General features: G+C 39.4%; 1 protein-coding gene across 1 annotated transcript in view; it reads right to left on the reverse strand.

Annotated features, from left to right (window-relative positions):
- The window catches only part of LOC139725213 (atrial natriuretic peptide receptor 1-like), a 457,948-nt gene extending 432,711 nt beyond the window's left edge, over positions 1-25,237 (reverse strand). Inside the window, exon 1 of the mRNA XM_071636319.1 lies at positions 24,218-25,237. Within this exon, the coding sequence (XP_071492420.1) occupies positions 24,218-24,926 (709 nt within the window). The 5' untranslated portion in view covers positions 24,927-25,237. The remainder of the gene's footprint in view (positions 1-24,217) is intronic.
- Between the last annotated feature and the right edge of the window lie 1,325 nt (positions 25,238-26,562).

The following is a 26,562-nucleotide window of genomic DNA, read 5'->3' on the forward strand; positions in this document are numbered from 1 at the left end:
GTTGTCAGGGTACGCTTGTCGAAATATTCGCTTCTTGTGACCTAAGTCCTACGTGGGTTAGCCATTACGAAACAAAATATACCACAGACAAACCGTTCCTCCGGTAGTTCGTTACATTCTCACTTTGGTTACCCCTCCCCCTTCCCTACTGACGCAGGAAAGGGGGTGGGGAGACAACCAGTCTTGAACTCAACATTCATCGACAGGTGACACAATAGGTCGAGTTCCTGGTAACCTTCAAGTATCTTCACATATTCAACAAGACAGACGCATTGCCCGTCGTCACGTACCGATATGTGTGCTACCATGAATGTTCGATAAACCGGGGAGAACATAAATTCTTTCTCTAGACATAGACTTGGCACCTTATCACCAGTGGCAACGTCCGCTACTAAAGTACAAGAAAAAAAAATAAGGAAGAGGAGGCAGGGAGTGGTGGGATGGGGGAGGGGGAGGCAAGAGGAGCAGGAGGGGGGGGGGGGCAGGAAGGGTAGGAGGGGAGGAGGAGAACGGACAAGCAAAGAGTGCCCGAATCAAATGTTATTCGTCAATTCCGCCTTTATCATATTTTTGCGATATTGATCTTAACGGTGACAGTGATTAACCTACAAACGGTTGTCATTCTCGAGAGCGAAGAGAAGGAAGGAACGCTGTCGTATAAGGGAATGGCGCAAACGCACTTGGCAACGGGAAAATGTTGGATGTTGTCAACCCCTCAAGACGCAGACGAACGCGTGTGGCGCAATATTGAGAAACAATCTTCGTTATGTTCGTGTTCCAATGTTTGTCCTAACCCCCTTCCTCCTACTCCTCCTCCTACTCCTCCTCCTACTCCTCCTCCTCTTCCTCCCTTTACATCAGGGCTTGTATAACCTTATAGAGCCACTCAAGTGTTCCTGCTTTAATGAAAGAATGAAGACAGCCAAAATCCACTCTTCTCCTTTCCGACATTGTGTCAATCATGCAGTTGGCAACAATGTTTTCAGCGAAACTCACTTTATCATGAGACATAATAGAGAAGAAACGATCATCCCCTATGGAGATGACATCAAAAGTCATGGTCAAAGGGAAAGAATATTGTTCTCAGGGCTACCGAGATATTACAGAGAAGGGGGAAAAAGTGAGATGAACAAAACAAGTATTTGTGAACTGTTTTCATTTTATTCAACATCATGTCCCAAAATGCTTGTGGATCGTCAGCCTCCTAGTAGAGCGTGCCCTTTCCAGCGTAAAAGACAGGGGTAAACCCACGTTTATTGGTTATTTAGAACGGAGAGAGAAATGAAGCTGGATACATGAATCATGTATGTGCACATTCTCATTCTCAGTATTGAAAAGAGGGTGGAAAAATGGGAACAGAAAATCAGTACAACTTGAACAGCATCATGCTATCAGGAATATCAAATCAGAATGACTTGGCCGAACAACTTGAAATTACTTGAGCGGCAATGCTAACACATTGAATCTTTTTATGACTCAATATAAGCAGCTTCTTCTTAATCTGTACTGATTGTTTATTATATATGAATGAATGATGAAAATTGTGCAATTCCAATACAAACCTTCGACAAACACCCTCCATGTTTGTTTTGTTTTGTTTTGTTTTGTATTGTATTGTATTGTAATATATTGTATTAGTTCAGTCGTTGTTTTGTTTCCTGTTTCCTGTTTCCATCATAATATATTGTTTGATTTTGTAACGGTCTCTAATCTAAGTTCTATTTTGATATATATATATATATATATATATATATATATATATATATATGTATATATATATGTTTCATTCAAAACTGTGATTTTGAACTATATTGTAAAGGGAATCTCCATTTCCAAGCCCTGGACTTTTGCGTGATTTCCTCCTTTGACTCACACATTTATGTAAATATTTTGTATGTGATTTTATGAAATGAATAAATTGAATTGAATTTAATTTAATTGACTTTTAAAGAAGAAATTCATGCTAGCAAAAAGTTAATAAGAACAGAAAGAGCAAAATTCTACAAGCACAACACTTAAAATTTGATTAAGATAGGATAAAGATTTTTAAGTTATGGAATTTTAAAGTTTCTCTAATTTTCAAGAAACAGCTCTTTAACTGTCAACGTGAATGATGCACCCAGTGAACTGATAATGTTATCGCCTCACAATTTGCCATATACTAGTGGTTTGTACCTAAAATCCTGAAATATCCGGTTTTTATTCCAAACGAAATTAGACCCCATTCAAAAATTCTAATATATCTGACTGCTCCTTATTTTGAAGCTATAATTCAGCCAAGCAAAACATTACTTTTTACACTTTGTTAGCAGAAGAACTGAATTCGGGTCATTTATTTTTGCACTCGATCAATGGAAAATTTGTTAGGTGAGGACACCATCAGCTCTCTCATTTCCATATTAGTATCAACTGTTCGGGAACAGTTTAACAGAATGAGCAAATCTTTAAAATTGTATAACTTCCTGCAATTTTCTTAATACGACTTTGATCAATTTTTTACTGTGGTACTTGTTTCTCTTCAGAACAACTTTTAATTGTCAGTTTGAGTCTGTGACACATTTTGAACTCTGCAATGATGGGAGAACAATCTAATCACACGGCGGAAGCGTATGTAAAGTCACTCGAAAAAAAAAACCAGCGAAGAACCAGGAAAAGTTTTATGTTAACTTCTTTTTCCAGTGTGTTTCCCGTTGCAACGACCTCTCTGCGAACTGATAAGTGATTCGACGCAAAATGTAATTATGTTGTCGTGATTTCATTGCGAGGATGCGTATTATATTCTTCCTCCCGTAGACTGACGAGGAAACCAATAAGTGAAAACGGGTTAAACTTGATTTTTTTTTCTTCTTTTGCTTCTGCCTTCGTCTATCATAGGAAACATACGAGGAATGTCAGAAGAAACCAGTTTCAAGAAAACAAAATTTAGCCAACGGCATCGTTCATATCGCGTTTCGCAAATATAGCACACGGCACACACATGTTTTAAAGAATTAAATTGTTCCAGTCAACATAGTTTTGATTTTCCAGAACGTTGCCCTAAAGATATGTCCTTCTTTTTAGCAAATTCAACGAAAGTACATCACATGCTTTGCTCAGAAAGATAATTTCAAATGTCATATTCACTAAAAATTTTGGTTCAGAGTAGTTAATATTTTGTGTGTGTGTGTGCGCTAGATTCTTTCGTTACTGATTTTCCTAATATACAAATGCACAAATGCTACGATATACAAGAGTAAGGGAATATGGAAATATTTTTGTCATCTCGTTTTAAGGTTTATAGGGCAGGAATGCCAATTGAGAACAAACTTGATAGTGGCTTGCTCAACACCGTCGTATTATTACTGGCCAATCAGTTGTATGTGTGACGAAAATCGATGAAAAACGATTCCGTGGATTGCAGGGTGGTGTGATGATGGCAAACAGATACACTCTGTATGTTCATGATATGTATGTATCCATCTCCCCATCTTTCAATCTATATCTCTTCTTCTCAAAATGTCTGTCTCTTGTTCTCTTTCTCAATCTACTTATCCATCTTTGCATATATCTCCATCTCTCTTTTCCTCCTACCTATATATAGACCTATCAAGCTACCTTTCTATCATTGTTTATCCTTTGTCTATCTAGCATGTCTCTGCGCCTTTATTGGACAAAATTTTCGATCATTAATTGGTTGTCAGAGCACAAAGCTACAAATGATACTCGTCAAAAATGATATTCGTCAAACCATGGCAACAGGTGATGGCTAATCTTCTCCGTTATCTCCACGGAGTAAGGCAGTTATATCGTCTTCAATTCGTCTGACACGTCTGAAGTTCACCAAAACGTCGCCCAAGCATCGTCATCCCAAAATTGTCTTCAAACGGAAGAGACGTGAAGCTCTGGCGTATTCATGTTGATATTATCACGCAGGAGATCGCTGCACATAAATGGGAAGGACGAGGATAACGCGCTGGAAATAAATCTTGTTAGCGACTAAATCGGCATTATCCACATCTGCAATCAATGGGAAACATATTCATTTCAGCTTTGATTAATTTGATTTTTTTTTCTTCGTCCAGGCCGGTTCGTGGTTCGAGGGATGAATTTCCCACCGAGGTGCGGCGCGCGTACCGAATTTTGCTCCCGAGAGGGGGAAAGCAATCCCTTCTGTGTACTGCAAGTAGAAAGATTTCATTCAGTCTTTGCTGTTTGTTTCGGGGTGTATTTGTTGTTCATGTCTGGCGTGTGTGCGTAAACAATGAGTTAGTGACCTATTTTTCCTTTTTTCTTTGTCGGAAGAAGATATTAAGCATTGGAAAAAGAATACATCAAAATCTAGCTCAGACGGCGTACAGAACGCGCTTGCAGGTTAAATGTGTAGGGCAAGGGAGTGTATTTGTTGTGTGTGTGTGTGTGTGTGTGTGTGTGTGTGTGTGTGTATGTTTATTTCAGTATGTGCATGTCCGTACAGAGGCTCACTTCATCGCGGAAATGTCATGCAATTATGACTAGTTAATGGCATAATATTTACAGAGTGATATCGATAAGATGCGTAAAGAATTCCACAAATCTTAATTCGTATTTCTTTAATGAAAGATACTCAGTTCCTGTATTCTGTTAATGAGGTATTACGTAGGAAATATGGCAAATGACAGTTTACTATTCTCCCTGACTTCTGAAGAAGCTAGGTCAAGTGCTCTTACGATGTTCCTCAATAATTACTTTTTTGTTGAACTGCTTTTATATTTTCTTGTAATTGTTGTACTGTATATTACAAGGCATTATTAATTCAGTATCAAGCTGAATTTTGAGCTATCCACTGTATGCTTGGAAAAACTTTCCCTGCACGCACGATAATCAAGTAATGGATTTGGATGATACTGTCTCGTGGGTGTAGTAATAGATTTCAGGATAAAGGAAATGAGACAAAGAAAAGAAATAAATCTAAGGGTTATAGAATATGCCTTCTGTGTTTGATTGCCCGATAATGTCTTTGGTAGCTGTTAACCTGCAGACGATTACAAGATCTGACCTGAAGTGCACACGCGTGACTTTGGCATACTCCCAGCTGGAGCTATATACTTTGGCGTGTTTCCTACAAAGTCGTCGCCATGGCGCTCGGTTTGTATCATGAATCAGGATCAGGGTCATAGTCCTGATAAAAAAGGTTTCGAACATTCCTATATAAGAGTGAAAGAAATCTGCATTCTGACTAAACTACAACACACTGACGCTTCGCATGTGCTGAAAAAGAATCATTTCTGTTTTTCTCCTCCATTTTCTTTTGCAACATCCAACGATATGTCTCTTACACATCGTATATAATCCAGTTGCGAATGAGAGAGATGAATATAAGACAAATTAAAAACACCTTTCAGCGCAGGAGGACAACGACCGTCTATAATTCTAATCACTCCAATATAATGGCTGTATAATTATTACACGTGCCAAACGTATTAGATATCTCACCATTGCCACGATTCTCATCGATGGTGCGTTTCCGCATTTCCAGAATCTGCATCTACATCTTATTCATCCTCGCCACGCAGTTAATCATGTGGGAAGCTGCATTCAAAGCTATTTACCTGAGAAAAATTAAACTCGTGATATCTAAACGACGAGTTCATAATTCTGGAGCAATTATACGTCTTTGTTTGTCTTTTTACTTGTTTGATTCCTAATTTGATGAGTTGTTTCTATATGTTTTGTTCGTTCTGCCTCGCAAAAGGCCTGACGCGTTTGAGAATACGTTCTGATACGGAGAGGTGCTGGGGCGTGGGGCGGGCAGGGGATGGGGTGGGGGTGGGCTAGATGTACCAGCATTGAATCAAAATCGCTCTCGCAGCTTGTATTGTGGGGACTCAGGGGAGACTGAAAGCGATCATTCTTGTATGCACTGCTGGCACACCACCCCCTCCCCCCCTCCACGTTGTAACGATCAGTCAACAATCAAGTCCCGGTGTGTCTGATTTGGAGTTGTCGTGGACAAGATACGAATAATCATACGAACAAGATACTAGTAGATTTAATCACGTTTCCTAAACGTATTTCATGTCTATAGATTTTTTTTTGTTCGACCCCCCCCCCCCCCCAAAAAAAAAAGGAAATCTTTGTCAATTTTCTCTGCTTTCGATGTGTTGCCATAATACAAAAGAATTAAGGATATATTGTACGAGAATGAAATATTTTTGAAATATTAAGCAGAGTGAACTCTAACGGCCTAGAGAAACATGGCATAACGTTGGCAGCTTTTATTATCGATCCACTCAATGTCAACTTTCCGTTTCAATACAATCATACAATCATTACTCCATTAACGAGCCTATCACTATAAATGAGCTAATTAGCCGTTCGACAGCATCCTAGAAAACTCGTTAATGACCTGCGATGACCAACCACCGACCACTGGTTGCAAAGGTCTTCCGCCAATGAAACTTGGACATGAGAAGGCTTATCATGACACCGCTGACACCGAAACCTGATTATCAGAACAATAATAACAGCAATGGGAACATGTCAGTTTGTTCCATTCAATTTCAATGTATAGTACAGTTCTGTGTCCTGCGTGAGACTTGACTGAATCTAGTGCATAAAGAACTCCGAAAAATGCGAACAATTCACATCAAAGGGGCTCTTTTGTCCGTAAGGAATCATGTCCTGCGTTTTTGTGTGTGTATGTGTGTGTGTGTGTGTGTGTGTGTGTGTGTGTGTGTGTGTGTAGAGAGAGAGAGAGAGAGAGAGAGAGAGAAGCCATCAGCATGCAAAGTACGCAGTTATGAATTCAAAACAAATTTGTGAGCAGATACGTTTATCCGAGAGGAGAGCATATAGGGTAATCCCATCCCACTTTAGGATATCAGTCTTGACCCGAAGTTGGGGATCTCCAGCATTGCCTATAGTATGGATGTCGTTGTTGTTGTTGTTGTTGTTGTTGTTGTTATTATCATATTATTGTTGTTTTTGTTGTTCTGGCTGTTGTTGTAATTGTTGTTGTTGTTGTTCTCGTGACAAAGTCCAAAACTACTACTTGAAGACATAAACCAGCTATGATTTGTGGGTTTGTTTTAACCACTGTTTATTATTCCGTAGTCTGTATATTATATCCCTCTCTTCCCCCCCCCCCCTTTCTCTCTCTCTTTTCACTTTTCCTTTCAATAGTGGTAAACCAAAAAGACAGGAAAATAGTGATGGGTCGAATGAATTCCCGCGGGAATGCGGACATGAGAGGACACGGACGGACTCACAGCCATATCTTCCACTGATGGAGATAGTATACTAAAGTTACATGCTCTCTTTGGTAGTGGTTAGCCTATTCATACGCATTTCTAAAAGTACTGTCTGTGAATTGAATGATTTCATTTTTATAGAACCTACATTCGCTTCAGAAGTCCAGAAGTATTTTTTTCTGGATCTCGTATTTTGATGAGCCAGGATTTCAATGATCATTCATTTTTGTCTCTGTGTCGCTTGTACGATGATATTACAGTAATTTTGGAAACATTAGTAACAACCGTAAATCCACATAAATGCCGCAGTCAATTAGAGGAGCAAAAGGCCATCATTATAGTAACATGTCATCTCAATGTAATTAAATCTGAATAAACAAGATACTTAAAAAGTATCTTTTTTTTCATGATAAATGCCTAAAAGTCCCCAGCACCGACATTATTTTTTATCTGGAAAGGCAAAATTATCCCGCAAATAATCTTGATGAGAGTCTGAATACAAAAGATAATTGTAAAAGTATCTTTTTTTTTCATTGATAAATGCCTAATAGTCCCCAGCATCGTCAGATCGTCATTCTTTTTTATTTACAAAGTTTTACTAGAAATGCCAAATTACTAAATAATGTCAAGTAACAAAAAAAAAAAGTGAACAAACGCTATCTATTCCATTGGATGGTCAATAACAAGCAAATAAAATAACAAAGAAACAAACAAAATGTGAAAAGAAGAAAAGTACAGAATGAGGCGCGAAAGACTGAAAAGCGTAAAATGGCTCCACGACCTGCAAATAACATCTGTCTCAAACGTGACAGCTATTCCATACTCAGCTCGACTGAACGACGGTGGTGAGATTTCATTAATCAGCGCGCTGAAAAGATCTCTCCTCCCGGGGAACGAAATCGCTATCATCATTAAAAAATTGGATTAATTAGGATGAGGTAAGGAGACATGAGGGGGAGAGATAATTGGGCTCCTCGACTGAACGATTCGGCGGGTAAACCGCTCTATGCAGAATCACAGATGCTCTTAGATGTCTAGAGTGCCGAGGTTACGGGACATTTATTTCACCGCCATCCGTTTTCATCGTTGTGTCTATCGCAGCGTGCACATACCACAGTTGGTTAGCTGGCTAGCTGTATGGATAAAAATCCTTTGCACACTATCTGGTTGTCATGACAACATTATGAGGGTCAAAAATAAAGTGCGCATAAAATGGCTATTTCACGAATTGTCTCTTTCATTCCATTGTACACTGCGTTTCCGCTCCGCAATTTTTGGTAAACAGGCCCGTGACATGAAATTCATAGCTATAGGTCAAAACAACTACGCGCAACTGCAATATTGCAAGAAAGGGACATAAAAATCCTCCACACAATAGCATGATATATCAATACATAATAGAGATAATGTTTAGAGAGGCAGTATTAATAGCATGGGTGCCTAAAGAATATGGCACATTATTTTTTCTTCTTATCAGGCTCAACAGAGGGTAAAAGCACGGACTGCAGTTGGTTATTCCGAAGGTTCGTCATTCCGAAGGTTCATTCCAACGGTTCGGATGAAAAAAAAACAACTTTTTTTTGTTTTGTTTCGTTTTTTATTGCATTTATTTTCGAATTGACGTACCTCTAGGTATGGGAAATTTCAGTGTTCCAGAATAACGAACATCACCAAAAGCATCAACAATCCTATACCTTACTGTAATAATATCATCTTTTATATCATAAAGAGAATGACAGATAGGTCCACTCCAAACACTCGGATGGAGAATGGAAAATTGAAGTCGTTTTGCTGACAGGAATTCGAGTAGCGGCACTTGAACTAGGCCCTAAATACTTCCTAGTTGTATACCCTCGAAACAGCAGATGTCGTCATGTCATTTAGAGTTTGGATTCAACTTGCGTTGCCGTCCGTAAGGGAATAAATCAAATGCTTTCACTATAGCAGAAGGTACTAGTAATCAATAGATAGGCAGATACGCATATTTCCAAAGAAATACTTACGTATCGCATATATTTCATTGTTTGAAACAACAAGACATGCCATAAATCCATTGTAATACTTCTCAGTTACAGAAAAACGACACAGAGACCCATAGACCCAAATATAGTACCGAGAGAGGTGATATATATTATCAGCCATCATTGCTCTTAATTATAACCGCACTATGCACTATGATTGAAATGTTATTCCTCTCCCTCGCTCTCTCTCTCTCTCTCTCTAAAAAAAAAAATCAAAATTCAAGTCCTGTCGTCGCCCAAACGAGCATGTCACGGATGTAGAAATTACGACAAATGTCATTCTTACGGACGTGTGCAGACACGCACTTGTAAATATCAGGTTACTGTCGAGGCGTCCACCCACGTCGTATCTTGCAGGACGGTACTCCAAACACGTTCTCATTCATGAACTCTCCTATTGTTTTTGTTTGTTGTTGTTGTTGTTTTCCCTTCCTCTTCTTAATGTTCACTTTAGATTATGCCCAATTAGATAAAAAGTAAATGATGAATCAAAGACTGAAAGATACCGCTCGTTTCGCCATGATCAAACACCGTAGTCAGCTACCGTCAAGGTGTAGCATTGAACTGGTTCACAATGGAGTAATTACTTCATGCTCACACGCGAGGAAACTTCACGGGGAAAGAGGGGAAACGAGAAGGAGAAAATGCGGGTGGGGCGGGAAAGGAAGAGAGGGGAGAGAAGAGAAAGAGAAAGGGGGGGGGGGGAGGGGGGAAGTGACATTCCCGGGGAATACGTGGCGTGTCTCCTTCCACAAACAATACACCTCACCCGTCCATCTAAAACGGCTTGGCGGCCAAACTGGATGACGAAGGAAACTGGGAGAATTTGAATTAAAATGTTCTTCGGACAAGTCGGCTTGATAGAAGGCTTGGGATTTAGCGGTAATGGCACGCCGTAAATAACCGACTGCAGCGGCGGGGAGACATTTTGAATTATCAAATTACCGATGCACTTAAACGCCACAGCTCCATATAACGGCTCAAACCTCCATGAGAAAAACGACGAAGGTGGAAAGGAGGAAAGTAAATGTCGGTCATTTCGCATGAATTTCGATTTTCCCCTTTAACCTGTCTTTCTGTCTCTATCGCTGCCATCAGCACTTCTACGGTGTCGTTTTGGGATCATTTCCGCCGTGTGATCTCGAATGTTATTTTTAAGTGAAAAGTTTATCCTTCGTTTATTGCGATTTTCAGGAGCTTAGTTGATATTCAGTATTATTCAACGCAGTCACGCATCAAAGATGCCACCCCCGACTGCCAGTGCCTCAATTTACATTTAGCATGCAGTCATGCAACCATATCTGGTTAGGGAATGATGTCGGAGAAGAGTAGGCATCTTCGACATTTTTTTTGGGGGGGGGGGGGGTGGGGTGATCTTTGTATCATGTTTTTTGCCTGTTTGTTCGGGGGTTTTCGGGAGTGCGGTGGGGTAGGGTTGGAAGAATGATGCTACATAACAAACTTTATAAGGAAATGCACGGGCTCCCATCCAACAACAGTGTTGTGCACTAGAATCAGTTCATGTGTTTATTTTTTTCAGACGCATTATGTTTATCTAAAATTGCCAGAGCTCAATACTCGAGTTTAATCGCGGCAGAAACCGGAACTAACTTGACATTCTGATCAACTCTATATGCTACACTATACTCTCATTTTCAGTCTTTGTTTTAAAGCCACTCCTTATGGTATTATGGGGTGCAGGTGCATGATGACTTGTGTTAAGCAATGATATCCTCAATGTTACTTAAGTGGCCAAATGAATATCTAAATATGTGTAATAATTATTACATTCTATAATAGTTGTTTTTTTTTTCTATTTTTCTTCAGATTTTTGGATACGCCAACAAATAACATTCCAAACCAAGATTCTGCCTGGGATATCATCTGTCAATCATTGCTAAAGTACGAATATAATTAACAAAATACTTTGAAAATATAAAAATAAAATGCATCTTTTTGTGGGTATATTTGAGCAACTTGAAGAAAAAAAAAAAACGTAAAAAAATATCACAAGATATATACACATATTTAGATATTCTGTTGGACACATAAACAGTGATGGTCAGGGTGTTATGGATCAATACAAGTCTACGTGCATTTGCATCGCATTGTTCCTTAAAACGATCGTCTTGTCATATCGCAACAAGGGTAATGATAACACGCATTTGCGATGGACGGAGAGCAAAAAAAAAGGGGGGGAGCATTAGGCCTACTGCACAATACATGTTGTATAATGCGATTTATCGAGGTGATGTTCAGAGTTTTGTGTTGTTTTTGTTCCCTTGCTTGTCGGGAAACTGGGAAATGCCCATTACTCGTGTGCAATCAGCGCAGACAGGCTAGAGTTTCTATTTCCGGTCAGCCAGACATGAACGACAGGCGCCCGATCACATGCACAGAAGGCCAATTTCACAGCCTTCAGTCAAAAAGCAGTAACTTCAGACACCAATCTCTGTCCCTCCCCACCCCCATATCCTCTTCCCTCCTTTTTTGTTCTCTCCCGATTTCTGTTATCTCCAGACAAATTTCAGCGGAAGACAGCACCAGAAGTGAAAGCTATTAGTATGCGACAAATTCTAGCTTCGACACAAAAACCACCAACACACAAGTCCAGCAGTAAGGAAAGGATATAGTGTCACATTCTATTTTCGCTTTTAACATCTTCCTTAGATGTCTCATCACGACCTCTCATAGCTGTCCCATTACATTTGTAATGAATGACTGACTGAATGCCATACACTATCATTCTTTTTATTATCAATTTTATTGTTCTCACCTCTAATGTCATCGCATGAGTCAATACTTCATGCTATGAGCACGCATCTGTTGAAAATCATATTCCACAAAACACACGTTAATACACACACATATATACACACATACAAATACACAACGCACACATACACATACAAACACGCACTCGTAGATATACGCACATACGCACGCACACACATACGGGGACTAGTGAGTAAATATTACCCTAAGTCTTTCACAGTTTGCCGTCCTATACGGCGCCAGGTCATTTAGAAGCACCTCAAACACCTTACTCCTTTTTACTCATCAAGCGCAAGAAACTACTGCTCTTGTTATTGGTGTTAGTCTTTTTTTCATGATTTTCACTTTTATTGTTAGTGTTTCCTGTGTAAGAAATTCTCTACGATTTGAGCTCTTTGTTGCTCATAATCTCATATACGTTTATGTATGTACGGTTGTATATAGATTATATATGAATTATGTATGATATAAATTTTCTTCAATTTGTATGCCCTCTGTACAAATAAAATATGTAAGATCGCAACTGCTGCTCTACATTTTCACAAATATGTCGGAATAAAAGGAGCCAGCGGGAATAGAACCTATCATCTACTGGTTTACGGACAGCAGTTGCGATCTCACAAATTTCATTTGTGTAGAGGGCAGACAAACTGAAGAAAACTCATGCTTCATATCTTTACCTCTCTGCTTAATAATCTCTTGCATATATATATAAATGTAAATAAATAAATAAATAAATAGATAAATAAATAAATAAATAAAAATAAATAAATAAATAATATACATATATATATAATATAAATATTCATTTATTTTCAAGAACCTCTTAATTTGACACAATTACTAGATATCGTTGATGACAATAATTGATTGAATGAATTGAATAACTGATTCTAAAATTAGTGATACATTTTGATCTTTCCTCAGTAAAGAATACGTAGTTAAACTCCAATCCATTAGTGACAACATGAATATGATTCTCCAGCAATGTCCCCAGATATCTTGATGAGATAACGAACACAAGGTCACATCAGAACTAAAAGAAGAAGAAAAAGAAAAAGAGGAAGAAGCGGAAGGATAGTTTCGTGACTTTTAGTCATGCGAGGAAGATGGTAAGAGGTGGTGATACTTTTAGCAGGTCTTTAAGAGCGAATTCAAACACCATGGGATGAATGGAACTGCTCCGGATTATTACTAATCGCATCACGAACAGGCGATCATTAAATTTAATTCATGCCACCTTTGTGGTCCCGTTCCACAGGATAATCAACTGTAACGCGCATGACAACAACAGTAAAGGTTATGGAAATAAGGAGCAAGCTAATTAATGTTTTCTAATATTGTTGCAATGCAATAAGTTGCCTCTATCATTATGGGTTTGTTTTTTGATTTACCTTTCGAAGAGAGGAGGCAAAGATCGTGTGCCAAGACTGAAACCTGATAGTGAAACATTCTATAATTCACGCAAAATCCATCTCTTCGTAGGTTCAGGAGAAATCACAGGACATGAAGTGAATTCGTGTTTAGTTACAGACATCTAGGAAGTGTACACAGTCACTTGTTGCAACAACCACCATAAGAATAAAAAAGACAAGTAAACAACTATTTCAGGAGGTAGAAAAATGTCATTATATTGACCGATTGAACTTGTCTTCTTTTCCTGGTTACACGGAATAATCAGTGCTAAAAAGTCTCATGTGAGAGCTATAAGAATCGATAAGATGATACAAATTTGCGTGTTGCATGTGTGAGAGCCCCATGATATCGCACAAAGAGCTTGACCAAAAAACAAACAAATAAAGCAAAAACAAAAAAGCGACGCCGAATCGAATAGGTTGTCTATTGACATGGATCGTGTGTGATGTCCCTCTATTGAAGCGGCTAACATCGGCTAATGGACGGTGTCCACCGTTACGATATACTGGAAGTATTTTCCTTCTGTCGGTACAAAGTCAACACTGCCTGTGAGTGACAATGACAGTCGAGCTAGAAACGATAGCTGCGAAGTTTAGGCGTCCGTCCGTGTTTAGAAAGGCCATGACCCCAGGCGTTTATATAGCAACACGGGGAATAGAATGGGTTCATGCTAATATACCTCGTGCATCTATTATCTCTTATATTCGTAGTGATATTATCATCGCAGGCTTCCAGAACGTGTGGCGTGTAGCAACAATGGCAATCAGGGGGGGGGGGGGGGCAAAACTATCGCAGGTGGATGGATTCAGCCAATAAGAGGCGATGAAGCAGCTCGGACTTGACGTTCGTCCTTCGTCTGGAGCTTCACCGGAGAATGCCTCGCGGATCGCTGCCCCTTCTCCACCTCCACCATACTGACCTCCACTTATATACCCGGGAGCTATAGGCAGAGTTATCTATAGACTGCATTTCCTCGTGTTTCTATTTTCAAGGATCACTAAAAATGTAAACGCATAAGCTCACCTCGCAATGGCAACGTGAAATGTTACACTTGGAATGATCCCCAAATGAAATGGTCGGCAAACACACATGCACAGAAAGTCATCATGACCCATCTATTTTTCTCTCCCTCTGCCACCCCCCCCCCCTTTTCTTTCCCTCATTCCTTCTGTCTCCCTCAACTTGGAGGAACAGTCCGTGATAAGCTTCCGTCACACAAGCCATGTACCCTCACGTCTCAGACACGTTGTTAATATTCCCCAGGGCGCGTCACATTCACCTCCAGTAATAATTGACTGAAAGGGAGGAGTTGACACGTTAAACGCGGGAAGATTTGGTGTTATTTGCAAACATTATGGTGCTCCTCTTTACCTCCCCCCCCCCCCTCTCTCTCTCTCTCCTTCAATTAATACAATGTATGACGAGCAACCTGTCAGTGCCTGTATTTACCCAGAAGCGCGAGAGGCGATGTAATGTTCACAGCAATATCATCTTTGCTTTCGATGAAAGTTGATAAATCACTATACTTGTGTTATAAACTTTGACAGGTAAATGAGACATGGCATAATGATAGCCTGTATTCGATTCGAAGCTAAATTGAGGCAAATATCTTGTCACATAGTGTCCGCCCGAAAACGGTGTGTGCCGTAGGTTGACTATTAAAGTCTTTCTATATAAGGTGACAATATTCAATTCAATTCAATTTATTGATTTCATAAAAGCAAAAAAGCTATTAGTTCATGTATCACGATACAGATTAACTGACAAGGAAACATAAGATTCCTTTAAAAGTTGTCTAAAAAATTCATTTGTTTAATGTCTCTTTTTTACTATTAATGTCTTTATTTTATTCCTTGTTTTCTTCTGTTAACCTCTTCTCTAACTCTATAAGCGCCGAGAGCAAACTAGATTGGGCGCTCTATAAATATATCAATTATTATTACATGTATTATTATTATTATTATTATTATTATTATTATTATCACCATCATTATTACTATTATTATTATTATTATTATTATTATCACCATCATTATTACTATTATTATTATTATCATTATTATTATTATTATTATCATTATTATTGTTATTTTTATCATTATTATTATTATCATTACTATTATAATTATTATCATTATTATCATCATTATTATTATTATCACTATCATTATCATTATCATTATTATTATCATTATTATTATTATTATCATCATTATTATCATCATCATCATCATCATAGTCATTACCTTTACAAAGATACATGACATAAGATGAAGATAAATTGGCATAAAAGTAGACACTATGATATAGCATTAAACACATGATTAGAAAACAAGAAAGCTGCTGCAAAGATAAACTGCAAAGGAGGCAAATGCATTACAATGATATTCACGTGTCCATAACCTTGATGAAAACATGGTTACTAATAAAACTCAAAGATGTTTCTATTCAAACTCTATTTTTTAAACTAGTTATACATTTAAGATTAGTTTCTAACGAATTCCACATTGTTCTACCATCATATTGCTTCGAGTTCATCTGCTTTATTTTACTGTATTGTAACAATTATGATTCATAGAATGCATTATCGAATAATCATAGAATAAAAGTACATGGCAGAATCGACATTTTAACACATTTGAACATAGAAATACTCTGAAATTTTACCAAATTCTTTAGAAAGGGAAGGAGTGTGACAATGTGGGTTGTGCATAATCGAATAGCTTTTTTTTTTTTCTGGAGAACAATGAGACGATTTAGGTCACGCTCAATGGCTCCCCAGCGAATCAAGTTGCAGTAATCTGGGTAAAGCAAGACAGGGGCGTTATATAACATGACTATAGGGTTTTCCTTGGTAGTACCACACGGAGCTTACAATCATCCCAATGGATACACTCATCTTCCTATGAATGTGATTGATGTGATCTTTCAAGGACAATTTCTCATCTACAACGACCCCGAGGGAATTGATTGAGGCAACTCTGGAAATAATATTACCGTCTGATTAATAAGCATACTAGTTTGTGACACCTTCTTCTAGGGGACTGAAATATCATTTTATGTTTAGTTTTACCTGCATTCACTTCTCATCTGTTTACTTAAAACCAATCACAAACTCGTTGCAGTTCATTAGTAATCAATTCATTCTGTTCAATGTTGTTGGAGTTTTTTTGCCAGAACGGGAAGCCAAAATATTTGTGTCGTCAGGATACATTACAATGGAAATGAGTTTGAAGTATTAATGACGTCATTAATGTACACCAAAAACAATAGCGGTCCCTATATGTGCCCTTGTGCAGATGTACCCAACACGTTATGGGTAAAACATCTGAGTTTGTTCCCTAAAACCAGTGTACTGACGTCGACCTCTAAAATAGATAAATCAGATTTAATGGAAAAAGACATAGTGATGTCACTCTGAAATACTCTACATGTAGCTGAGAGTAAGACAGAGGTCAAGAAATAAGAGAGATGAAAATAGATAAACCATAATGATATAGACTGAGAGATGTAGACAGAGAGAGAGGTCAGTCGAGGGGTTTTGGATTTGACCCAAGCTTTAATTACTTTATGATGTTCGTCTTCTGAAGGTTGCTGCATGGTATAAAAGAAAGAAACTCGTGCGGTACCGGAACTGTATTTGCAGAATTTTATTTTTTATTATGTAAGCGTGCGACTCTGCGGAATCGTAATCACGTTCTGGACCATATATATATATATATATATATATATATATATATATATATATATATATATATATATATATATATATATATATATATATATATATATATACTGCATGGTAAAGCATTTCAGTGTTGAGCAAATTGGGGAAAATGACTCGTGAATGTCTAGCTATAATTGCAATAGCATTTCGTGCCTGAAATGTTGACATAGTCAACACTTGTAACGGGATAAAATGTTGTATGAGTTGCACCTTGTCATGAGCTCACGTGCACGCATTATCATCTTGCACGCACTGGCCGCATGAATAGAACCTCCCCGAATATGAAAGTTTTCGTCACGTGACCTGAAGGTATCGCTTGAATAGTGGGATTTGAACATTTCGCATGGAATGGAGGATAAAATTCAAATGCATCAAATGCTTGCTACATTCTGAAGCGAGGCCATGTGCTTCTGAAATACCACACATCCTCAGTGTCACACTAAGTGGAACGTGCAAAGTCTCGTGGAAAGGGTTTATTCAAACCCTTAAGGACATAATCATCTATCATTGTACGTTAGGACGCAAATTAGCAAACAAATTAGAAGTTGACTCAAATGAAAAGGATGCCATATAAGAATGCATGAGTCATAGTTGAGCGAATAAAACACACTTACCAATATACAGGTATACCCGCTGTTAATGTGGGTTAACAAAAGACTCTGCTTCACTTAAATCAACAGCAATTCTGCTTGGGGAGGACAAGAGATATTATGGCGGTATACTGATGCCACCGCATTTCCCCGAGTGGTGTCATTTCCAGTGTGGCCATTGGCAGCGAGTCCGCCACTCCGTGCTTTCTGTCCTATCCTGGTCTGAAATCCAGTGTTGCTATGGTGAAGAAATCGCTCACTTCGTTCATTCACAGATCACGTGCGTATGGCATTTGCTGATGTAACCATCTTTGTTCTTTTACGGCAGATAATACTCTTGACGTCACGATCTGGTATTGCCTAGCCCCCATTTGTAGCCACTATTGATTATGTGAAAATCATGCATTCTCCAATCAATGTTATACGCTGATAACATTGTGTGATTTTCTCTGCGTCAAGTAAAAGGCCAGGGGCGCTCATTAGCGATGATGAAAATAATTAGCTGCTGAGATCATTATAAGCTTACATGAACACTTTTGGCAATCAGGCAAATCATGAAGATAAAGGGGGTATCTCACTGAGCAGCGAATAATTGTGAACGAAACGAATTTTATGTTCTGTCAGGCTTGCAATCAAAACAGTTGCAATCAAATTCGTAAAAAGTGCAATCAAATTCGTAAAAAGGTGCAATCAAATTCGCACAATGGTGCAATCAAATTCGTACAATGGTGCAATCAAATTCGCAAACACATTTCATTGTCTTGTCGCAAAGAAATTGTAAACATCTTCAATTGAGATACCCTCTTAAAGGACTGAGAATCTATTTCGTAGTGTCTATGTTTGTGTCCTTAGTGAAGAGTGAACTCGCTCAGACCTGTAGGACACACAGGCAAGGAGCTTTAACCTCTTCATATCAAAATCTGACACAAATGATTCGTATATACATGAGAGTGTATACAAGCCCCACCGGGACCGCTTGGTCAAAGTATCGTAGACGCGGTATCGTACTCGCAGCGTCAAAGTCACAGTATCGTAGACGCGGTATCGTAATCGCAGTATCAAAGTCACAGTATCGCAGAGTGTCGTCTGTGGTGAGGTGCAGACTGCTTATACCGTACTGTGTTATGTTAACATTTTGATTAGCAAGGCTAGGATACATTACGAGGTAGATGTCATTACGACGTTGGAGGTTTCGAACTGAATTAGGCACGCCGCTGCGAAAATAAACTACACAGGCCCACTAGGAGGCAAATGCATTACAATAATGTTCAAGTGACTGTCGTAGGACACACTTCTCAACCACGAAGACCCCATCTTGAGACTTCAAGGACAAAAGGAGATGTCCTATAACCCGGATACAGTTTTGTCACTAAAGAAGAGTGGAAAAGAATGTATAACTTCATAAAAGATCATTAAAATGATAAAAGTATAGATGACCGTAAACGACAATATCATACCATAGTAGAAAACAAGCCATTCGATTTCTCGAAAAAAAAAGGAGAAATAGCGATTATAAATAGGTTCCTGTCTGTATTCATGCCTGCAGCATGCAGATTTGTAATTTCTGTGTATTATTATGTTTGTATGGTTTATAGAGTTAGTAAACATATTTTCCTCTCTTTATCTTTTGTATAGTATATTTCACGTACTTTATACTATGTTTATTTGATTCATAATGATTAAGCAAAACGCATGCACATTAATATTTAAAAGCGTTAGGCAGATATGAAGCATAGTCATATGTGGATTTTCTAGAAAATGGTAAGACATCACTGACTGCGTTCAGTAAAGAGTGAGAGGAGGAACTATTTAAAACGTGGTTGCTCACAGAGCGGTGCATGGCTAATAAGGCGTGACGCGCGACGCTAAAACACATGAGCAGTCATCCTGCTAATCATTGTTTGATAAATTGCCGTACAGGTGGTCTACCGCTGGACCCAATCGGTAAGCTCACTGCGCAGTTATAGTCAGTCGCCCATGTGCACTTTGAAGACGCCACGGGTTGCTAGGACCGGCCTACTTCGGCCACTCACACGGATAGATATCGCAGGGGAAGTTCCATCGAGAGGGGAAAGCATTATTCGGGATGCAGGCAGCGCAGGACAGCACCCCCCCCCCCCCCTTCCCGATCTTCTCTCCGCTTCAATGTTTGGCAGCGTTTTCCCCAGTTCTTAATGTAATCGGTAATTTGCACAGAGCCGTGACTACGGGATGCGTCAATTCAGCGGGGGGAGAATTTAATTACAGCCTTAATACAAGAGAGTGGTTGGTGTCCCGGAACGATTTCTGGTCTCACTCAGTGAATGGTAAACGTTCTCGTAAAGAGGTGCTAACCCTGGTGGTTAAGCTGCGATATATCAATATTGAAATCACCTGACAAAACGAGGGCGAGGTGGCTTTGGGTTACCACTCTGTCGCAGGTGTGATAACATGGTGCCGGGACTCCTGCCCGCCGTGTCGGCCCGTCTGGAACATGTGCGTGACAGCCACGGTGTTTTTTTTTTCCCTCGCTACCTCTACAATTCTTTTCTCAAAAAACCCATTATTTGACGGTCTTGATCAGAAAGTGACTGAAAAAATATAAAAATATTTCAGAAAACTTTAAAGTATACCAGCGTACGTATAAAAATCAACATATTAAATCCCCCGTAGTTGCTTCGTGTTATAGTTGGTGACCAAATTCAAAGTCCATAGCAGTGTTTCATTTCCCGGAATCTAGGTAAAGAAAGCAGTTTCTAACTTCTCAGATGTGTGCATACTGACTGTTTCAGATTCCAGATGCGTTCACACGTCACACATACAAACTACAATAGGTGTACATACACACATATATACAGACATACATACACACATACATACAGACATACATACACACATACATACAGACATACATACACACATACATACAGACATACATACACACACACATACAGACATACATACACACATACATACATACATACATACACACACATACATACACATACACAAATACATATATACATTAGGGACATCGTCAGTATAAATAATTGTTCCTTGCCTCACTGGGTCTCATGCCTTTACGTTATTCTGGTGAAAAGCTTTAAGGGGGAGAAACCTTACTTTGATTTTCACGCAGAAAAAGTTATTTACAATCTACTACAGACAGCAAGAGCAAAAATTAGACTTTCAATTCACCAGTATTAACGTGTGTAACTGACTTTGTGCGGCTACTTCCTAAATTGACTTTTTTCCAGTTAGAATACTCACGACAAAAGTATGCTGTTGCTTGCTACTGACACAAATTGTGTAGTAACGCCTTGGTTTTGAAAAAAAAAAACAGCTGGGCATCCCACAAAAACGGTTCAAATGCCAAGGCAACAGACTCTGAAAAATCGTTGAAAACATACTGCAACTTCATCAATCAGATCACATCACCAATTATTGATTCGCGTTCTTTTAAAGCCATTTGTTTATCAATTAATTCATGGGTGATGGGGGGTCAATGTATTTTTCGAAGTTTACGTATCGTCATTTCGTGTTTATCACTTCAGTTCTCACCACAACGTATTATCACTACAAGGTTCCACAATCATATGCTTCTCAGTGTACTTTGTTTTGCTTATTCAACCTTATTCTCTGTTACCAAGGAAAGTGAAATGTCTATGTCTTTTTCGAAAAATGAAATAAAATTTGAATTGAATTGAATTGAATTGAATTGAATTGAATTGAATTGAATTGAATTGAATTGAACTGAATTGAATTGCATTGAATTGAATTGAATGTAGAACGAACATTCACAAACACACAGGAACTCACAGTCAGAGCCCATGCGCACACACAAGCAGATGCAATACTGTACTCTCCTAGGATTTACGGGTATGTGAAAGATCATATTTGTGATTCATAATCACAAAAATTAATGACCATGATGACAAAATAAGAAGATGGAGAACTTGAATTGAAATACCATTCTATACGTCTGAATAAATAGCATAACATCGAAGAAACGCAATATTGACAGCCTCGTCCAGTTTGGATAATGGCGTACAAAGTTACAGATTAGTCAAGTGTCAGATATATTATTTTATCAGAGAGATATTTATCGCAGCCACATATTCACACCAGTTCGTGTCAGCACCTTTTACTCTTCAGGTGGTTTATACGCAGAATGTCATACAAATCACATGTTTGCTTGCTGATCAACTCCAACGACTTTCCCCCAAAAAGGTCATTACGATGCAGTTATTGAAACACAACAATATTATTATCCCTTCGTCTTTGTCTATTTCGTGAAAATTGGTAACGCAGGTAAATACCATGCTATAGTCGGAGAAGCGATTCCTCCATCACTTCACTAAAGTTGCATGATATGTTTTGAGAAAACATCAGAAAATCTTACATCCCACCCCCTTCTGTAGTTACGTTTGCTTTTGACAGCACTTCTATACTATTCTGTGCGTTTGAGTTTATTCCCTCAACAAATGTTAATTTGAACATGTATTGGAATTGCACTTTGATATAGTTGTTTTAGGGTAGTAGAAAAAGTTAATTCATCTTAATACATGCCCTGAAGTTCAACCCGTGACGACAGGTGTCAATACAAATCGGCATTTCAATGGTTGAAAGGCACGGAAGCTCCCCCCCCCCCCTCTCTCTCTCTCTCTTTCTTAGTCTCATTCTGGGGGTGTTTCATCAACGTTTGTCAGCGCTGACAATTTCAGCAAAATCCTCGGTTTTGATTGGATGAGATGCTCTGGTCACTGACTGTTACTATGGTGATTGTCAGCGATGACAACTTTTAGCGCTGACAAACGTTGATGAAACATCCCCCTGCACGTCTCCGTCTTTCACACTGACACTCTCTAGTGCTTGATATACTACACGAAGTCGTTTTCTCTCTCAAGACCCACATTTCATTAGCCTTTCCCAGGACTTTATTTCTCCTACATCACTCCTGAGACTCGAGACACCTCAAGTGCACTCACCAAAGCGTTCGGACTACCTTTATATCAACAAGACATTACGTGGTAATAATATGTCTTCAAGTACCAAAACTTCTCTGACATTACGCGCTTCGCACACTCCGATACACATGCATTCGCATCAGTTCTATATCACCATAATCACTCTTGATGAACGTTGAAAAAAAATGATCGTCATTTTCTTCTTCATTTGGCCGAGATTTTTCTTTTTTCAAGGTAACAACGAGAGTGCTGTGTTGATTGGCCGGCATTACTTTGTCGATGATTGCTCTTCACTCGACGCAGTACATATTCTCTGCACTTTAACTCTGCACATATTTCTTGTTCATCAGCAGCGTCTTTGTCATCAGCAGTTGATTAAAACTGCTAGCATCGGTGTGCTTGCAAAAAGAACAGAGCGATTCGTTCTCTTGGCAGACGACGCTGTATGCATTACGAATATACTGTGCGTCACCATAGGTATACGTTGTGTGGTAGCATACGCAGGGGTTACGTCCAATGGTAACATAAATGTCCTCGAACTTCTACTCTATACCTCGCACTGTTTCGCAATGTGCAAGCCTGCTTTCAGACTGCTGCTACAGGGAGGGATGCAACGTTCCATTCATAATTTGCGAGTGCCGTTTTAACCTGTCAGCGCCTTTGTGGCATTCGCCCCCCTGGGGGGAACTGTTTGAGAAGGGAGTAAATCATACTGCAAATTTATCTTCATTCTTTCTCTTTCTTTTTTTTTCCTTCCATGCTTCATAACACTCCCATCTTGGTATTCATTCCGATAATACCCCGTTTCGTTCGCTATATATTACTCTGAGACGAAATATAGATAATGAGCACTATTTATCCAGCCATTCTGATCAAGAAATCTTTATCATGAGCAGACTTCTAAGCTCCGTCTTTCTCCCACTTATTTATTTCCTTCTTCGCCTCCCCATCTCCCCGCTGTCAAAATAAATCGCTTTGCTAATTTATTCATTCAAACGGATATTTTCCCTGAGGATGATTTATTCAATTTACTTGTATGATGCATTCCAATATTCGGATGCCTCGGTAGTGGTTACGCTGAGCAATCCGAGGGCAAGCAACCTCAACTAGCAAAGCATACAATTTTCATTCTAAGTAAACCAGTGTCATGAATGAAACTCTTCAAAACGATGCTTATAGCTGAACATTCTAAAAATTTAATTCTATCCGAGGCTAATCTACCAATGGCCAGCCTTGTGCATATGTATGTCTTTTTTCATATTTCAGCTTTTTTTTTTGTTGCATCTCTTCCGTTTTCTGGAAAAGCCTACGTCACCATCCTCATAGAAATAAAGATCCATAATCCATGGTATCTGCTTACTAAGTTTGCTCTAGGTTCACAAAGTATACAGGAGAGCATAGGTATACTACAGATTGAAGTGGAAAGATTGATATATTATACGAGCGTGCCAAAACGAAGTCGCAACGAAGAAATATCATCATTGTTACAGTGACAAAACGATGGCAGAGTGAGTGATAATTTTCATCTACTTACCCCTCGCATAAGGTGCCACCCGTTCGCTTAGGATTCTTGTGTAGTTTGGGAATTCTCTGGGAGTAATTTGAATGCTTTCGGGTACCTTCACATAGTCACGAAAATGCATTCCTACACCCATATTAGTGAAATAGCAATCCTTTTTCGTGGGGTCGTTCCGATCGTTCTCAGTCAGCAAGACTACATGCCTCCACTGAAATTCATCCGTCATCACCTTTCCAAGTGCGAAGCCAGCCGTGTTGAAGTTCAGAAGAATTCGCGTTAGAAGCATGTTGTCCTTGTTTTCGAACCCTGGGGCGCCGCAACCGCTGGAAATCATACATCTCTTCCAGACCATGTTGTACCGGGCCACAGGAGCCGCGGCGTAGTCGCAGTTGGGCCCAAGTAGAAGGTCCAAAGGGCCATTATATATGGCCCTCATGGCTTCAATGGGGCCTGTCACTTGGGAACACTCGGAATCCATCATCTTGACGGTGGCATTGCTGCCGGGAAGGAGCTCCTTCATCCTGTCACTGCCCAGCGCTATCCTGATGCCGGGCACCACCCTGGACAGGGAGTACGGAAAGGAAGAATCGTTCGGCAGGAGAATGCCGACGTTGATTGTCGGCGGGTTGTTGTCGGCATCCCAAGGGCGAGCATCGGCGAGGGGCTCCGGTCTGAATGGAGAAACCACCAGTAACAAGATCCACAGAAAGCGTCTCTGAGCCATTTTGGCGGCTGACGCTCCGAGATTTGGATAAAGGGCTTTCAAGACTCGAAATGGAAATATAACTTGATGGGGAAAACTCCGAATGTCAATCTGCGTTCTGAGGTGTGTGACGTTATTCCAATTTAATATACTGGCGATATGTTCCAATCACGATGTACAAGACGTGTAAGTAACGAGATGTAAATTTTGATAACTCCGTGAAGACAAACGAGGAAACAGTTGTGTCTCTATAGTGAGGCACGGAACATTGGAGGACGCGACAAACGAGCTGGTAACTAATTGGGCATGTGAACGCCGTGGTGTGCTCACACGTTCTGCCAACTGTCGTCTGCGGCTCGCCGATGTGAAATGAACGGCGCGCGATGTACGTGCGAAGACCAGCCCAACCAATCAGCGACACATTGTCACACTGCTAGTCTGTCTCTCAGTCTGCAATTCTTATAGGATGGTCGGCAAAATGCTGACATCGTATACATCAGGGATATGAAACAGGAAAGACTGCCGCAATTAAAATTGGCCTCCAATCTCGTCTGACCTTGTCTTGAGCGGGAAGATGCCAGAATGACGTCATTTCTCAAGTTACGCCACTGATTCCTCCTCTCTTTCTCACTTTCTCTGTCATTCTAAAGTTTGCCTGAGGGCCGTTTTGGAGCTTTATACTCTGCTATGTAGCGCCTACTGTTTTTATTTTGTTTGTTCGTGTGTATGTGAGTGTGTGTGGGTGCGTGTGCGTGTGTCTGTCTTGCTTTTTTTTTTAAAAGGGTAATATACCTGGTGCTTACATCGTAGTAAAGCTTTTTTCTCCTGAAAGCGACATCTCTTTAATTTGATTTTCATTTTGATTGATGTAACTATTTCAAGCATTAGGCATGTGTAATTAACGAGGTTCTCTCCCTTTCCCCTTACTCTCGCTACATAACTGCTACGAATGTATCCGTCATGAATCTATTGTAAATGCACGTGTACTGGATTTAAATTGCAGTAATATGCTTCTTTCGTTCGTCTTTATAAACTCTCATGCACCCCCGGCGTTTCCAGAATAGAAGTCAAGGGAATTAAAACAATAATGGTTTACGTCTTCGCTAAGGCCCAACACATTATTCGCATGTATGCATACATAATGTGTGTAGATGCGTGTGTGTGTGAAATAGAAGTGAACAAGAAAAAAATAGCGGGGTACACGCTACGTATCCTCTCTCTCTCTCTCTCTCACTCTCTCTCTTTCTCTCAATATGTATGTACAGATATGGATATATGCATATAGTAATTAGTGGGGTTTTGTGTGTGTGTGTGTGTGTGTGTGTGTGTGTGTGTGTGTGTGTGTGTGTGTGTGAAAGAGAGAGAGAGAAAAAAATAAGAATCTTTCACTAGTATTTTTGTTGACATGATGATACAGGTCATTTAAACTATGTAGGATGTAAAACAATGTTGCTATATCTGTGTTATACCTTTAAGATCTATCCTTTCCCAGGAACGGTACTTCTCGAATACTATATGATGCCCTTGTATATTATAAAACATCCAGTTCCGTCAAGTAATATTATAGAGTAGGTCTGTTTGTTTCATTTCCATCTGAGACGATGGCTGGATAGCCCACACTTAGCTGCAATAGCTGGTCTTCAATGGGGCCCAGTTG

This window comes from Diadema antillarum, unplaced genomic scaffold (genome assembly GCF_040938485.1).
Source record: "Diadema antillarum isolate AM-2024a unplaced genomic scaffold, OU_Dant_1.0 scf00000016, whole genome shotgun sequence".
Taxonomy (NCBI): domain Eukaryota; kingdom Metazoa; phylum Echinodermata; class Echinoidea; order Diadematoida; family Diadematidae; genus Diadema; species Diadema antillarum.